The 17,026-nt window shown below is 35.9% G+C and overlaps 1 protein-coding gene and 1 pseudogene across 2 annotated transcripts in view; one reads left to right on the top strand and one right to left on the bottom strand.

The window, feature by feature from the left end:
* The window catches only part of SRBD1 (S1 RNA binding domain 1), a 195,398-nt gene that overhangs the window by 29,631 nt on the left and 148,741 nt on the right, over positions 1 to 17,026 (top strand). The window contains exons 9-12 of one of the 2 annotated variants that reach the window (XM_036262838.1): positions 2,188 to 2,323; positions 4,807 to 4,910; positions 10,598 to 10,705; positions 14,414 to 14,571. In XM_036262838.1, coding sequence (XP_036118731.1) covers positions 2,188 to 2,323; positions 4,807 to 4,910; positions 10,598 to 10,705; positions 14,414 to 14,571 — 506 coding nt within the window. The remainder of the gene's footprint in view (positions 1 to 2,187; positions 2,324 to 4,806; positions 4,911 to 10,597; positions 10,706 to 14,413; positions 14,572 to 17,026) is intronic. The other variant, XM_036262839.1, reaches the window with a different exon arrangement.
* On the bottom strand, positions 16,107 to 16,453 carry LOC118630755 (annotated as a pseudogene).

Below are 17,026 nucleotides of genomic sequence, written 5' to 3'. Positions count from 1 at the left end.
TCATTTATAGTAGGTGGCATTGCTTTTTAAACATACTGAGACACACAAACGTAATTTTATAATATCTCATTTCTGGTGTTTAACAGTGATTAGGCTAATGAGAATATTTTATGTCAGCTATGGCTAAAAGTACTGACCTCAAAATGAGTTATAGCTAATGGAGAGTAGCTTATCCATGGTATTATAGTCCCAGTTTGTAAGGGTTTTTAAACAACCCTTTGATCTAGACCCTACTCAGGCTTATGGATTTTATGCCTCATTAAAGTAAGATATTACCCCTGTCTTATTTGGCTCAGCGGTTAGAGCATCGGCCCAAGGACTGAAGGATCTCGGGTTCGATTACTGGTCAAGGGCATGTACCTGGGTTGCAGGTTCGATCCCTGGCCTGTGTCAGGGTTGTGTGGGAGGCAGCCGATGGATGTGTCTCTCTTACATCAATGTTTCTCTCTTCCCGCCCTTCCATTCTCTCTAAAAATCAATGGAAAAATATCCTCAGGTGAGGATTAACAAAAATACATTTTAAAAAAGATATTAATTTTTTAATTGATTTTTTTTTTTTTTTTTGAGAGAGAGAGAGAAGCATCAATGTGAGAGAGAAACATTGATCAGCTGCCTCCCACATGTGCCCTGACGAGGATTAAACCTGAAACCTGGGTATGTGCCCTGACTGGGAATCGAACCTGCAACCTTTTGGTGTACAGAATGATGTGCCAACCAACTGAGTCACACCAACCAGGGCTTACTTTTTTATTTTTAAAGAAAAATTTTTAGAAATAATATTTTACTTATTTTTTAATTTTTAATTTAATTTAATTTTTTTCCATCACCATTTATTCCCCCCATATCCTCCTCCGCCTCCACCCATCCCCTTCCCACCATAATCACCGCACTGTTGTCCCTGTCCCTGAGTTCTTTTTCTTTTTCGCTTAATCCCTTCACCCCAGCCCCCCTCAAGATATTAATGTATAACCTAATTATTATGTTTCCTATCCTTCCTTTTCTGCCGTGTATCAGACGAGAAGACGGAGCTCTGCCAGAGGTCTGCTCTTCCTCTCTCTCCAGATCTCTAGCTGTGTGAGCTGTGCAGAGCAGAGGGAAGGTGGACATGGGCCAGTTGGCTACTGGAGCTTGTCAGGGTTATGTCAATTCCGGGAGAGAACTTTACTGTTTTCTCAGTGACTCTAGCAGGAATGAGTTGAAGTAGAATTGCCCAGGTTTTTCAGTTTGTTTTTACAGGGATTCTACTGCAAAAATTTGGTTCCATTTCATACATTGTCATTGGAAGCTATTTGGACACATTTTCTTCTTTTTTTTCTTTTTAGTTGTAATTGATTCTGATAGGTGGCGGTTAGAGAAGGATGATATCTAGACCAGGGTTATTGGTCTGTTTTCTTGTAGATAGTTTTGATCTCTTGTATAAGTGCAGATGGTATCCGAAGTTATTTAGGCATTTTATGGGAGGATTGGGTTGATACATAAATAGATCTTAGGACCTATGCTAGCATGAATAGGCAAAGAGTTCTCTCTCTCTCTCTTTTTTTTTTTTTTTTATCCTCACCTGGACATTTTTACATCTATCTTCAGATAAAGTGGGAGGGAAAAAGGGAGGAAGAGAGAGAGAGACACATCAACTGGTTGCCATCCACACGACCCCAACCAAGGCCAGGGACACACTGCAACCAGAATATGTGCCTTTAGCGGGAACCAAACCCGGGTCTCTCCAGTCTGCGGGCTGACGCTCTAACCACTGAGCAAAACTGGCCAGGGTAAAGAGTCCTCTTTTAATGGATCAATAACATTATTATAGTTGGGCATCATTTAAAAATATCTCATTTGGTAGTGGCTTAACTTTTCTTTTTTTAATCCTCACTTGAGGATATGTTTTTATTGATTTTATAGAGAAAGGAAGGGAGAGGGGGAGAGAGAGAGAGAGAGAGAGAGAAATATCGATGTGATTGGTTACCTCCTGTAACGCGCCCCAACCTAAATGGAATCTGCAGACTGTGTATGTGCCCTGACTGGGAATTGAACCCGAGCAGTGCACAGGACAACGTTCCAACCAACCGAGCCACACCAGCCAGGGCAGTAGTGGCTTAACTTTCTTCTTCACCTATTCCATATAATATGTTTCTTTTCAACATATATTAATAACTACTTGTTTATTTTAATATTTGTGTATTTGAACAGGTGCCAAAATAGGTATATTTCTATTCAATCATCTCTGGCAAAAGTGTCCTCAAAGAAAGTAAATGAGAAAGATGTTGATAAGTTTCATCTCTACCAGAATTTTTCATGCAACATAAGAAACATCCAGCATCATCAGGTAAATAAGGGAACTGTGGGTGATGGTAGCAGTAACAATGATACTACTTTGGATTTGCCTACTTATTAAGGAATTAAAGAATTTTAAGTCAACTGTTTTCTTTTTTCTTCATATAAATTCTTGTAATATTTTTATATCCTTTCCATCTCATTAATGGGGAACTCAAGACCCAGAGAAGTTAGTGGTGACACTAAGAATTATTAGTATAGCTGACAGTACAACTCCTCGGGTATCTTGACTTTCTGACCGGTGACTTTTCTTATCAGACTCTGCTTGCAAGTATGCTTGTATTTGAGCTCAATTCTGGATCTTTTTCATGTGAAGTACAAATGAGAGATATCTGATTCAGAATTAAGTGAGAGAGCTCTCACTTAGCTATATAAATCATTGTTATTATATCTCAGTCTTTTAATTTTATTTCTCGGTTTATTTTTTCCTAATTGTAGTCATAGGATGTATCTATCTACATTGTGGAATGTGGCTTTTAAGTCATATAGGAAAAGAAAAAAGATGTTACAAACCAAAAATACAATACAATACAATATTGGCTTTTATATTTACCTATATAGCTATCTTTACCAGTGTTCTGTTTTTCTGGTCTGGCTTTGGTTTCTGTCTAGTGTCCTGTCATTTAGTCTGAAGGACTTTCAGTAGCATTTCATGTAGGGTGTGTAGGTAGGTCTACTGGTGACAGACTCCCTCAGTTTTTGTTTATCTGGAAAGTCTTACTATCTCCTTATTTTAAAAAAATCAGGTTGTGTTATGCATTGTTTCAGATTTTCCACTTCTATTTGATTCTGTTCTGGCAGTTTGTATCTTTTTAGGAATGTGTCCACTTGAAGTGCTCTGATTTGGCATACAGTTGTTCGTAGTACTCTTTAAGATTCTTTTTATTTTTGTAGTATCCATAGTCATAGCTCTTCTTTCAGTCTTGATTTTGCTAATTGAATGTTTCTTCTTTTTGTCTTGGACAATGTAGTGAATGGTTTGTCAATTTTGTTCGTATTTCAAAGAACCAACTTTTGGTTTTGTTGATATTTTCTATTGTTTTTTTTTATTCTCTACTTTGTTACTTTTCCTTCTGTTTTTATTTCCTTTCTTTTGTTTGAGTTTTGGTTACTCTTATATATATATATATTTTCTTTATTGATTTTTAAAGAGAGAGGAAGGGAGAAGGAGAGAGAAACATCGATGAGAGAGAACATCAACTGGCCGCCTCCTGCATGCCCCCCACTGGGGATTGGGTCCACAACCTGGGCATGAACCCTGACTGGGAATCGAACTGGCGACCTCTTGGTGCTTAGGTCAATACTCCCACTGACCCACACTGGCCAGGCTTGGTTGCTCCTCTTTAAGGAGAGTTTTTAATATGTTTTTTTCTAATCTTCACCTGAGGATATTTTTCTATTGATTTTTCAGTTAGAATGAGAGAGAGGGAGAGAGAAAAAGGAAGGGAGAGAGAGAGAGAAAAAAACATCAATGTGATAGAGACACATCAGTTGGTTGCCTCCCACATGACCCCAACCAGGGTCAGGGATCAAACCACAACGGAGGTAAGTGCCCTTGACTGGAATCGAACCCATGACTCTTTGGTCAGCAGGCCGATGTTCTAACCATTGAGCAAAACTGGCCAGGGCCAGTTTTTAATATGTCTTAAAACAATTGCTCTTTTAATATATTAATTTAAGATCATGGGCAGGCTGATCTGAGTTTATATTCCTCCTTCACTGCTTATTAGCTTTGTGATTTGGGACAAGTTCGTCTTGGAAAATTATATAAAATGAAGATGATAATATATATCATTGGTGGCTTTGAAGATTAAATGATGTAATGTATTTAAAGTACTTAAATGGGCCTGACAGTTAGTAGGGGCTCAATAAATGGTAACTAATAGTAGTTATTAAATACTTCACTCAGGAATTTGTCTGTATTTATCTTAGCAATTTTTTTTTTCACAAATATAAAAAGTATATCCTTCTATCTCTAGATGATCATTAATTTTCAATTAGTTGAATCTGAAATGAGATTTTTAGATAACCAAAGTCTCTTCTGGTGAATGTCATAGGCTTTGTACTTTTGTTTTATTTTAAAAAATCTTGCCTGGCTGGTATGACCCAGTAGTTAAGCATTGACCCATGTACCAAGAGGTCGCCGGTCAGAACACATGCCCAGGTTGTGGGCCCAATCCCCAGTGGTGGTCATGCAGGAGGTGGCCAGTTGATGTTCTCTCTCATCGATGTTTCTATCTCTCCCTCTCCCTCTCTCTCTCTCTAAAATCAATAAAGAACAAACTTTTTTTAAATCTTACAAAATGTATAAATAAATGATTATTTTTAATACATTTTTGATAAATAAATGAATAACAAATTGATATAGTTCTAGATTGGGTAACCACCTGATTTGTTTTATAAATGTTGACTGGTTAAACTGATCATTTATATATTTTGTGGATCATCATCTTTGCCATATATGTTTGTACTCAGATTCTGGCAATTAACCGTGGAGAAAATTTAAAGATACTGACAGCCAAGGTCAACATTCCTGATGGAGTTAAGAATGAATTCTGTAGGTGGTGCATCCAAAACAGGTCTGTTTATAGATTTTATAGAATTTGCTTTCTTTTGTTTCTAAAATACCATACTGAGATCTATATGTACTAATACGTAAAGATGTCCATTATGTAAAAAAAAACACAAATCAACAGTAACAGACATTGGATATAGTATCTTCTTTACATTAAAAAAATGTATATATGTTGTGTCTGTTTAAATAGGAAACAACTGAGGGGGTATATAAGAATTACTAATAGTGGTGTCTCTGGGGAGAGGGGCTTTTACTTTAATACTTTTTCTACAAAGAGCATGTTTACGCTTGTGAGAAAATTAATTGAATACATACTATAACATGTATAACATGTCTGAAATGTTTTGTTAGGGATAATTAAAACATATATTTAATTTATTGGGTATTACAATCTAAATCTCTACACGTATTGTATATAATTTACCTAAAATATTTTGCATATTAAGGATGATTGAAACATTAAATTTATTGGGTATTTCAGAGATTACCAAATAAATGTTTACTTTTTATTATGCTTTTTCATTTGTGACGGGAACCTTTTAAAATAAGCACCACTTTCCTGACCTGTGTGGCTCGGGATTGAGTGTCGTCTCCTGGACTGAGGGGTCCCAGTTTGATTCAGGGCACGTACCTATGTTGTGGGCTTGATCCCCAGTGCAGGAGGCAGCCGATGTTTCTCTCTTACATCGATGTTTCTATCTCTCCCTTCCTCTCTCTCTAAAGAAATCAGTGAAAACATATTTACAAAATAAAATAAGCACCACATGGTTGTATAGCATAGTTAATTTTTAGTTTTACTTTTTAGAATATATTTGATCCTCATAACAGTTAGGTTGGTTGGTAGAACAGATTTGTAGCTGCCATCTGACCAATGAGAAACTGATGTAAAGAGTTAAAGTAGCTTGCCCAGCAAGTTAGAAGATGTAGATTTTGGGTATGTTCACTTGCCAGTTGTGTGTGACCTTAGGTTAGAGGGATTGCTGGGAATGCTACTTGAAGAGCTGGATGAATTGTTCTTTGAGAAGAACAAGTGCTGTGTACTTTGGGAATGAGCTCTCTCACCCAACATAGTTCTTGCATCAAGTCACTGGAAGCCAGTTTGCCAAAAACCAGTTGCATAAGTGATCAACTTGCTGAATGGCCAAATAATAAACCAAGGACCATTAAGGAAAGCAAATATTCAAATGTGTATCAGTAGGTAAATTGCTTAAGCTAATTATGATATATTCATACACTGGAATTCTGTGCAGCCATTTTGAAAAAGTTGAGATAGAGCTGAAATTGAGATGTAAACATGTCATATTAAGTTAAAAAGACAATTTATAATTGGTATTTTTAGTATGATCTCATTAATGGCAAGAAAATATTTCTATGTATTTGTAGGAAAATGTCTGAAAAGAAATAAATGGTCTACTCCTTAACTCTGTGTGAGATTTTAATGTTCTATTGTATACTCTTTTGTGTATTTGTCATTTCTTAAATGAATGCTTATTTCCTTTATAGATAAATAAATTCCATTAAAAATAATAAGAAATAAATACCTAAATGAAATGCTAGATTTTAAAAATTGTATTAAGAATTTAGATAATGATGAAACTTTACGATAGTTTCATAGCGCCCTGGCCAATTTGGCTCAGTGGTTAGAATGCCAGCCTACGGACCAAAGGGTTGCAGGTTTGATTCTGGTCAAGGGCACATACCTGGTTGCAGTTCATCCCCCGCCCTGGTCGGGGTCATGCGGGAGGCAACCAGTCAATGTGTCTCTCTCACATTGATGTTTCTCTCTCTCCCTCTACCTCTCTCTCGCTCCCACTCTATCTGAAGATAAATAGGAAAAAAAAAGATAGTTTCATAGAAAGAGCAAAATTCTACATGAATATATCTGGGTTTGAATTCCAGTTATGTTGCTTCTTACCCTTGTGACTATGAGCATGTTACTTAACTTCTTTCTCAGTTTAATTATTTTTAAAATGGTGAGTAATACTGTTCTCACAGATTTGAGAGTATTCAGTTATATTTCATGTAAATGTGTAACCTTTGATGGTATCTATTATTACAAAGTAGTGGGTTTATTGTGCTAATTTTTTTTAAATAAATTGATCATAGTAAATTGGGGACAACTTCTAGGTTATTTTCCTGTGACTATAATACTCAGTGTTAGTCTGTCTTCAATAGTTAAGAGATTATTAGTTAATGCTTTAAATCTATTATCTTCATACTAAGTAAATGTCAAGGAATGGTTTTCCCTGTAATGATATAGTAGATTTTCCTTGTCTCATCTCTATTTTATTTTATTCTCTAATTGAATAACTAGTAATAATATTTAACCTATACTGTAAAACTATATATCACTGTGGTATAGTGATAGAATTTTCAGCTATGTTCTAGAAGTTTCTTTTCATATAGAAAATTGAAGAAATACATATGTGGGAACTCAAAAACTAAAACAAGAGCTAGTTAAAATACTTTTCTTGGAACTAAAGAGCCATTATCAAGAAATTTTTTCCTTTAAACACATTTGGATGACTGAAGATGGTTGCTTGAATATTTTCTTGTTCTTTTTTTTTAACTCTTGGTGCCTCTTCTCCCACCTTCCACTCCTCCCATGCATTTATCCGTTCAGGTATGTGCTAGATGTGGATCCACCTGTGAGCCGATAAATACACTGACTGTCTTTGGTGACAATGTACTTGAATGAAGAAGACATTGAGCAAATGGTTAGGAGTGTGCTGAGGTTTCAAAGGAGAGGTGTAGGCTGTCATAAGAATTTGTACCAGGGAACCTTGATGTAGTCTGGGCTGGGTGCCTATGTAGGTCACAGACAGGAGGGAGAGGAAGCAACAAGAAATGAGGATTGAGATTTGGGTTGGGCCAAATCATACCTAGCTTTCTTAGTCACGCTAAGGGTTTTGTTCTTTATCTTAAGGGCGATGGAAAGCCAGTAAAGGGTGTAAACAGAGGGATGTCATGATCAGTTTGAATTTTAAAAAGATTGTTCTGGCTGCAGCATAGAGAACTATTTGGAAGGAACCAAGAGTTCCATGGTGGTAGCTTGGACTAGGAGGTAACAATTGAACATTTCTCAACTGTGAAGGGGTATAAGTGAAGCATCCTCCAGTATAAAATAGACACAGAGCACTGTTCCCGGGGTGGGGGTGGGGGGTGGGAGAAGGACAGAGCAGTCACACCAAAGAAGGATCTTGGATCTTGAGGTTTTAGGGAATCTATTGGGGCTTCCAGAGAGATTGGGGAGGCGATATTAAGGGTTTCTGTTTTTTTCCTACAAGCAATGGGGAAACCTTGGTTTGGCCTTAAAAAGGCAAGGAGACCTCAGATACATTTAAAAAAAAAATCACTCCATTGGGGTCTTCTTGCCTCAAAAGACTCTCTTCCTAGCATATTGTCCCATGATCTAGGACTATAGTCTCTTTCCTAACTGGCCAAGCTCTATAGCATGGTGTATAATACTCTTAATGGTCTGGTCACTGCCATATTTTCTAGCTTATCTGTCTAAACCATCCTTGTTCCCCAAATCCTGATATTTGTGCCCTAGCAGTACTAATCAATTTGTAGCTCCTTGAACTTATTATTCTCTTTCATGCCACTAAACTTTTACATATGCTGTGGTTTCTTCCCAGAATGCTTTTATTCCTTTGTCTTGCTTGCTAAACCATAATTCATTTTTTAAATTGAATTTATTGGGGTGACATTAGTTAATAAAATTACATAGGTTTCAGGGGCACAATTCTGTAATATAGCATCTGTATATTATATTATGTGTTCACCACCCCAAGTCAAGTTTTCTTCCATCATCATTTATTCCCCCTTTACCTTTCTCTACCTCCCCCCACTTTCCTTTCGCTCTGGTAATCACCATGCCTTATGCTGCTGTTTATGAGGTATTTTGTTTTGTTTTACTTTTTCCTTAATTCCTTCACCTCCCCCCCCCCCGACAGCTGTCAGTCTGTTTTCTCTATCTATGAGTCTGTTTCTATTTTGTTAGTTTATTTTGTTCATTAGATTCCACATATAAGTGAAATGGTATTTTTCTTTCTCTGACTGGCTTATTTCACTTAGTGGAATACTCTCCAGGTCTGTCTATGCTGTCACAATGTGCCATAGCTTTTTTTATCCACTCATCTGCTAAAAATTCATCTCAGATGTTTCTTCTGGGAAGCCTTTTTTAACATTGGGCTTCCCAAATTAATAATAATAATAATGTGTGTCTAATTTATATCCTATTCCTCTTAATTTCGTATGCCTTCAGGTAGAAGTGGCAGTAGGGGGCAGCAGGGATTTGGGTGGAAGGAAGGATGTGTGTCCTGCCTGAAAACACTTTCATTCAGATTAAAAGACAAACAAACTGTATGCTCTTCAAATAATATTCTTTTATGGAAGGGATTCAATTAGTTGTAATTATATAAATTTTGATGTATTGCATTATAAGTGCTTAAACGTTTGTCACTGGGAGTTAGTTAATTTCCTTGCTGAGATAACTAAGGGAGATGAGAGAATCCCTATGGTCTATTAGTGGTTTATTGGAAACCATTCACCACTGAAGGGCAAGCTCAGAGATGATGTAAATCAGGTGGGGAACGTCTGGGACGGGACCATATAAGGCCCACGAAATCAATGCCAGCTAACATCACACGCCTAACCAAATTAGCCTGACCAAATTTAGCAGGCTTATTTTTAAATTGATAATATATATGGCCCTCGAATGATGTTACAAATATCCAAATGGCCCTTGGCAGAAAAATGGTTCCCCACCCCTGAGCGTGTAAATGAGTGAGAACACAGAAAAGGTAGAGTTGAATTTCTTTGTTGCTTTTAGCTTGCATTTTTCCTACTGCTTTATCTCCAGTGTCCACTAACAATCAGTTCTGTACATTTGTGTTCATTACCATGTATGCAGATACCTGCCCGGAGAGCAGTACAGTTTAAGTAATGGTATAAGTTCTGCTCAAGAGTTACAAGGGACCAGGGTTAAAATGGCTTCTCTTTTGCTCAATTTACTTTAATTCTAAGGAGGGGATAAAGAAATGAGAAAAGAAGGATAGTGTTTGTCTTAGGATAGGGCTGTGACATTCAAGATCAAGGTGCAGGCTTTTCAGTTCCTGGTGAGGGCTTTCTCCTTGGCTTGCAGACAGTGGCCTTCTTACTATGCTCTCACTTGTTAGGGGGAGAGAAAGAGCTCTCTGATATTTCTTTTTGCAGTATAAGGGCACTAATCTCATCATGAGGGCCCTGCTCTTATGAACTCATCTAAACTCAAAGGCCCCAAATATCATCCCATTGGGGTGTGTTAGGGCTTCAACATATAAATTTGTAGGGAACCTGATTCAGTCCATAGCAGTGCTCTAGTAGTTTGTTTGTTTGTTTGTAACTTTCTTATATTTGAAGGGTTTTTTACCATTATTATTAATGTTTTGGAGACTCTTCCCAGAATGGGAAAGGTTTTTTCTCAAGTTTTATGTGTGACCATGGTTACTAGGTTTTAAAAAATAACTCCAGATGCCATAGTTAATAATTTCCAGGCATCATTGTCTCTCCTCACAGATTGTTACTTTGGCTTCAATAAAGTTATTTCCCCCTTTTCTGTTCCATTCCTCTCTTCTCTTCCAGGAGCCCTTTTCTGGTCTTATTATTGGTATATCAGTTTTAGTACAGGCTTTTTCTTTCTTTTTTCAGGTGGAGACCACGTCGCTTTGCAAGGCCAGAGTTAATGAAGATCCTATACAATTCAATAGATGATTCTTTTAAACGCCTAATTTATCCTCTCCTCTGTAGAGAGTTCAGGTATGCATCTTGCCTAATTTAATTTTGTGTACTGTTATTATGTGTGATAATAGGCCCATTGAAGCATATAGTAAATATTTGTTGATGCATCAATCAATCCAAAAAACTGAGTCCCAATCACAGAGTCTTATAATTAAGCCTAGATTTCAGTCTGTAGAGGTATTCACGTCCATAGATCCCCAGACAGCTCTTAATTATGTTGTACTTATCAAATCCTGACTCCTTTCTGCGTACTTTTTCCAGTTCTGCAGTACCAGTCTTGCAATTTGACGATGAAGCTAAACAAAGGGTTTTATTGATGAGAGATTTGACTTGGGAGAAACAAACTAGTAAGTTAATAGAGAAGTTAGTTGAAAGCAGTTTTTAGAGATAAAGAGGGCCAAAAAAAAAAAGCATAAGGGAATCAGTGGAGCACATGATGAATTTATTACTGTTTTTCACTCTAAATGGGATTTGTTTGGATGAATAATTATCAGCAATGATGAGCAAATATTAGAACATTATTAAAGGGGTCATATAGATGGGCCAATGGACAAAGAGTTACAAAGAAGAATAACTGTAAAAGAGGTGAGGTGTGGAATTGTTTTAAGGGGAGGAGATGGAAAGAAAAGTAATATCAGGAGGCAAAACCTTCTTTCCTTCTGTCTAGCCTTTGTCTGGGTAGGCGATCTTTAGAAACAGTGTTTTCTTTATTTCTTCATATGTGCTATAGGTTTTCTTCATTCTCACTTGTTTATAGGTTTTAGCAAGGGTTACCTGGGAACTGCAGATTCTAGTCATCTCTTCAACTTCACTAATTTACATCAGCCTTTTTAATGTTTGGTTTTCTTTTACTGGACATGAACATTGAATTTGGAGGTGTTTAGAGCAGGGAGTGAGGAGGTACTATTAAAAGTAACACATAGTTCCTTTGTCCAACTTCTTCATCAGAGTTATTCATTCTCTTGATTCATCCTTTTTAGTCCAGACTTCCCTTAAACGTATTGTTTCTTTTGGAATCTTATTTCATTTCAAGTCTGTATGAAGTAACATCTCTTGTTTTTTAGTGCTGGGGCATTAAATTTAAAGATAAGGGATTCTCTTCTTAATGAAGTAAAAAAAGAAACTTATTTAAAATTTCATTTCCTTTATCTTGTTTTCTCCTGTTGTATATAATGTCTAATGGCACTTTTGGCATTTTTGTATATATTCAATTTGTATAGTTTTACTGCTTATAGAATAATTTCATTGAGAGTTAATGAAAGCAGTTTGGTGTGGAATTCTTTAATGTATAATTCTTCTCTGACTTCCGTTAGTGGCAAGCAAGAGCAATTTGCTTCTTTTTTTACTATAATGCCTGTGGTTAAAAATATATATCTTATTTCATTCTATGAGTTGGTTTTCAGACATTGTCTGTAGATGTCTCTTGATAGAAATACTTGTAATTACCTGAACAGCAGCAGAAGGGGAAAACTCTCAATGGATTTTTAAAAAAAGAAAATTACTTTAATTCTCTAGTTAAAAGGAAATTTGTTCTAATGTAGAAAAATGGAAAGAATCAGTAAAACAAAGAGAAAAACGTAATTTTACTACCTAATCATAACTGTTGTCAACCAGACTTGATGAGATCATTTAGATTGTATTATTCTGCAGGCATTTTGTTCAGTTGCCTACATATAATACAGAGTCCACTTCTGCATTTCTTGTTTCTGTGACAGTCATGATCATTCATTCATGTGTCATTTTTCACACTTACCTCTTTCTTCAAGGCATCAGTTATCAAGTGCTGTCTATTTTACCATCTTTTATTGTATTTTGGATTTTGACTCCTGTTTCTCTCCATGGTTACTAGGGGATAGGTAGTTCAGGACATCATCACTTTTGTCTGAATTGTTATACTAGGGTCACAGTCCATCTCTGTCTTATATTTTCCCATACATATTCCACATTGCCATCCTAGAATTCCCATCTAGTTATTTCATACTCTTCTACTTAAAAGCTGTTAGTGGATCCTCTTTGTCTCCAGGGAAATAAGCAAACTCTTTAGATGAATGTTCTAGACCCTTTGTGATCTGGTTTCTTTGTGCCTCTACAGCCTATGTCTTGGTATTTCTTGTTACTTTAGCACATGAAATTACTTGCTGTTCTGTAACGAGCCAAGAGCTGCTTCCATTGCCTGGGGTCTTTTCTCCATGTCTTCTGTCTACTCTCCCCACCTTTGTTTTACTCTGCTGCTGATCCTTCCTGATCCACCTGAGAAGACTTTCTTTTAGAAAGTCTTCCTAATTTTACTGTCCCTTTGTGTGTTCCCATTAGTGTAGCACTTATCATTGTTTTATACTTGTATGTTTAGTTTTCCATTTCTTCCACTAGACAGGGTCTCAGGATAAGGATCTTGTCTTTCCAGCTTGTATCTCTCAGGCTGATCATGGTGTCTTATATATGACTGACAACAAACGCTCGATAAATAAAGTTAAAGTGAAGATCTAGAAATATCTATAATGATACTGTTCATGTTACATGGCTCAATGCAGGAGAATGACTGAAAAGTTAGAGAAAATGAGAGAAAAGCCTTAGGGAACTGAATTAAGCCAGAAAAGCAAACATTAGTTAGCTGTGTGCCTTCAGTTATGTAAATAATTCTACCTCAAAACTGATATGAAATGTGCTTTGAATTGCTTTTGTTTTTTAATTTAATTTTTTTGTTACAGATGTTTCTTCTTTTCCTCCCATTGATTGAATTGCTTTTGAACTCTCAATTTTCTTATGGCCAATAGCATGCATTTTTTAAACCTGGTCTAATAGAGAAGACATACTTTTTATAAATTCTCATGAATTTCAGGAGATAATAAATTAAGTTTTATTAAGTAGATGAATGGTGTAAAACTTAGTTTACAGTTGCCTTTAAGTCCATTGTAGACATATTTTTTTTTTATCCTAGAACAAGTTTTTTTTAATATTTTATTATTTGTTTTATTTTTTAAAATTTATCTTTGTTGTTGAGAGTGTAACAGATGTCCCCCATTTTTCCCCATTGGTCTCCTTCATCCAGTTGCCGCCCCACCCAAGGACTTCACGAAGGATTGGTGTGTGTCCAAGAATTATGCATATATACATATAAGTTCTTTTGTTACTCTCTGCCTACCCCATCCTAGAACAAGTTTTAAAATTAGATTTTTAATAACTTCTTTGGATAAAATTGGGAAGTTATTTACATGAGCCATGGTTCTAGACTGGTAGTAGTATCTGTGGTCATATCAAATCACTGAGAATAACAAAGGGGTAGATGTAGGGAAGGGAATAGAGTGAGAAGATAATACTGAGATATATATAGGAGAAGGTGTCAAACTAAGTATTGATGGAGGAGGCTACTTATGATTCTGATTATGTGTTCATATGTCCAAATTTTTATACACCCTGTCTCTCATATACACAGAGATTTCTACATACAAACATTGTGCCCAAGGGAGAGCAGAAAGAGAAGGAGTGTAGGTATGATGAACTTGGTAGGTTTGATAACCACAAAGTTATTTGTGATACTGTATTACTGCAGTTAGCAAAAATAGACTCACTAATTTTGTAAATGATGTTTTCTCTCAAATAATTTTGTTATAATAATTGCTCTTGTGAGGAATAACTATAAAATGAATCCTGTTCCTTTCTGGAAGAAAATTTGGGTGAATGAAAAATTACATTCTCTTTTCTTTTTTTTTCTGTTTCTATATAAAGAGCCAAACTAACATCAGATGCAGAGAAGGAATCAGTAATGATGTTTGGACGGAACCTTCGTCAGCTCCTTTTAACCAGCCCTGTTCCAGGGCGCACTTTGATGGGAGTGGATCCTGGCTACAAACATGGCTGCAAACTAGCTATAATTTCTCCTACCAGTAAGCATATTTTTCAGCTGCTATATAAGAGTTATGTGATTGGTCATACGTTCCACTTCATGTATTTCATGAGGACTTGAAAATAATGTTAATTTCCAAGTCTTAGAAAATGGTTTTCTCATGTTCAGGGACATAGGGACCAGAGAATCAAACTTCATATTCATCTTATTTGTTGACCCGAACCCTCAGTACATTACTGTCATTAATGTTCTTCCCCATGTCACAATGGAGATAGTGAAGATTAACAGCTCAGAATTTAACAACTCTGTCTCCCTATCTCTTCTGTTCATTGTGATACATTTATGTGTGATACATTTTGTTTTATTTTTACAGCACAGGAAAATACTCTTTATTATATTGTAACTAGAAACAGCAGAAAGCAAGTTCATGAGGTATTTTTTATTTTTATTCATTTAAGATCAGGCTTCAATAACAATATTCAAAATGAGTCTTAACTACACAGATATTTTGATCACTACTATAAGCTTCAAGGGCACAAAAGCCAGCAGCGTAAGGTAATATAAAGGTAATGACTATGAGCCTTTGCCAGTTTGGCTCAGTGGTTAGAGTGTCGGCCCGCGTGAATTGTAAGGCAGCTGTTAGTCAGATAGTTTTCATCATACACTGTAACTCATTTGTATAGCAGGGGAACTCACAGTTACCAGATTTAACTTGCCCTCAAATGTAAATCCAAGATTTTGAAATGTTAAAAACTGTTTTAACAATTCTCAGAAAATGTAAACAAGTTAATAGTAGTTGCTACTGCACTATTAGTTGAGAGAAAAAAAGAACAGTTCCTTTCTACTAAGTCCAATCAAGAAGAAATACAGAGTTAGAGGTGTTAGCTAATTATCACTTTCTCCAGATTTATCCTTGCAAGGCTTTTTGTTCATATATTCATCCCTGTTAACTTCTCTGAAGTTGAAAGAGAATTTTATTACCTGAATTGATTTCCCTGTCTCCTCAGGTACATAACATTAGTGAAAAGTTGGTGTAAATATAAGGTTGTATTTTCATGTCATTCCATGTTTCTGTATTTATTTTTTGTTGACATTAAGTTTTTCCTATTAAAATGATTCCATGAAGAGTAGAATTAAAACTTCTTAAAGTACAAAGTTATAAATATATTATTATTATTACAATAATGTAAGACTAGATACACAGGAAAAGACAATAGGGAAGTAAGACCACAAGATAACAGCTGGTGGGTTTAGGGATTTTTATATTTTATCGCCAAATGTTCTTTTGTGTGATTATATATGACTCATAATTAAAAATAGAAAAGTATTAGTAATAACTTCAATAGCAAAAAGAACATACTTTGTAAAAAAAAAAAGATTCTGTATATATAGAATATGAGCTAATTTGCCAACTTACTACGAGACTGCTTGCTTATAATACTCAGTTTTTGTTGATAGCTTTGAAGCATACTGCACACTTAACCATCTGACATGTTAATAAGTAACTTACTCTTTTTAAAAAGGATACACTGACAAATTCTTAAGTTAATGATTGAGCTAAACATTTTTAATCTGTCATAGGACAATAGCTATGGCAAAAACATTGACGATACAGTTCATGGTTTGGTTCTCCCTTCTTGCAGTACAGGTCCCATCAAATGTGGCATCCCAAAAGCATGAGTTGGCTGTGTGAAAGCCACACGCACTCCTCTAGACCACTGCACAGGTCACAGTATATGTAGAAGCTTTTCCCAACTTAATCGGAGGTGCTAAGGATTGTTTATGATGCTTGTGGTCCACTGGTTGATGTTCTGATTATAATCTTCACTACCCAAAACCCCATCGGTATACTCTTTAACAATGTTGTGGGCTTCATCCGCGTGGAAGTCAGCCTCTTCTCAGTGGCCGTAGTACTCCTCCATGGCGGCGCCTGTGTGATACATTTTAATTCTAGATACATTTTAAATACCACAAAACATTTTATTGTTCTGGCCAGTACATTTTTTTCTATTATTCATATAGTTACCCTTTCTATTACTCTTCACTTTATTCTAGGTTTCTCTGTTTTCATTTGAGATCATTGTCTTTCTGCCTAAAACCGTAGGCAGCACTGTGTGAGTCAGTTGGTGACAAATCATCTCAGTGTTTGTTTGTCTGAAACAGTTTCTGATTGCCCTTTAGTTATGAAGGATATTTTTTCTGGGTGTAGAACTTAACATAGGCATACTTGAACGACGTCATTTCATTTTATTGCGTGGTGTTTTTTCAGTTAAATAATTTAAAATTTTTAAATTTCTTAAATTTGTTGGGAGTGATATTGATTAATAATATTATATAGGTTTCAAGCGCACAATTCTATGATACATTATCTGTATATTGCATTGTGTGCTCACCACCCATAGTCAAATCTGTTACCATATATTATTTGATGTGGGTTTTTGTTTTTTGTATTTATTTACTTATTTTTGCTGCTACAGTTTCTCTTGAAAAGTCAG

The sequence above is a fragment of the Molossus molossus genome, unplaced genomic scaffold (assembly GCF_014108415.1).
Source record: "Molossus molossus isolate mMolMol1 unplaced genomic scaffold, mMolMol1.p scaffold_m16_p_15, whole genome shotgun sequence".
Lineage (NCBI taxonomy): Eukaryota > Metazoa > Chordata > Mammalia > Chiroptera > Molossidae > Molossus > Molossus molossus.
The sequence above is the reverse complement of the archived record's forward strand: the minus strand, read 5'-3'. Positions and strand labels throughout refer to the sequence as shown.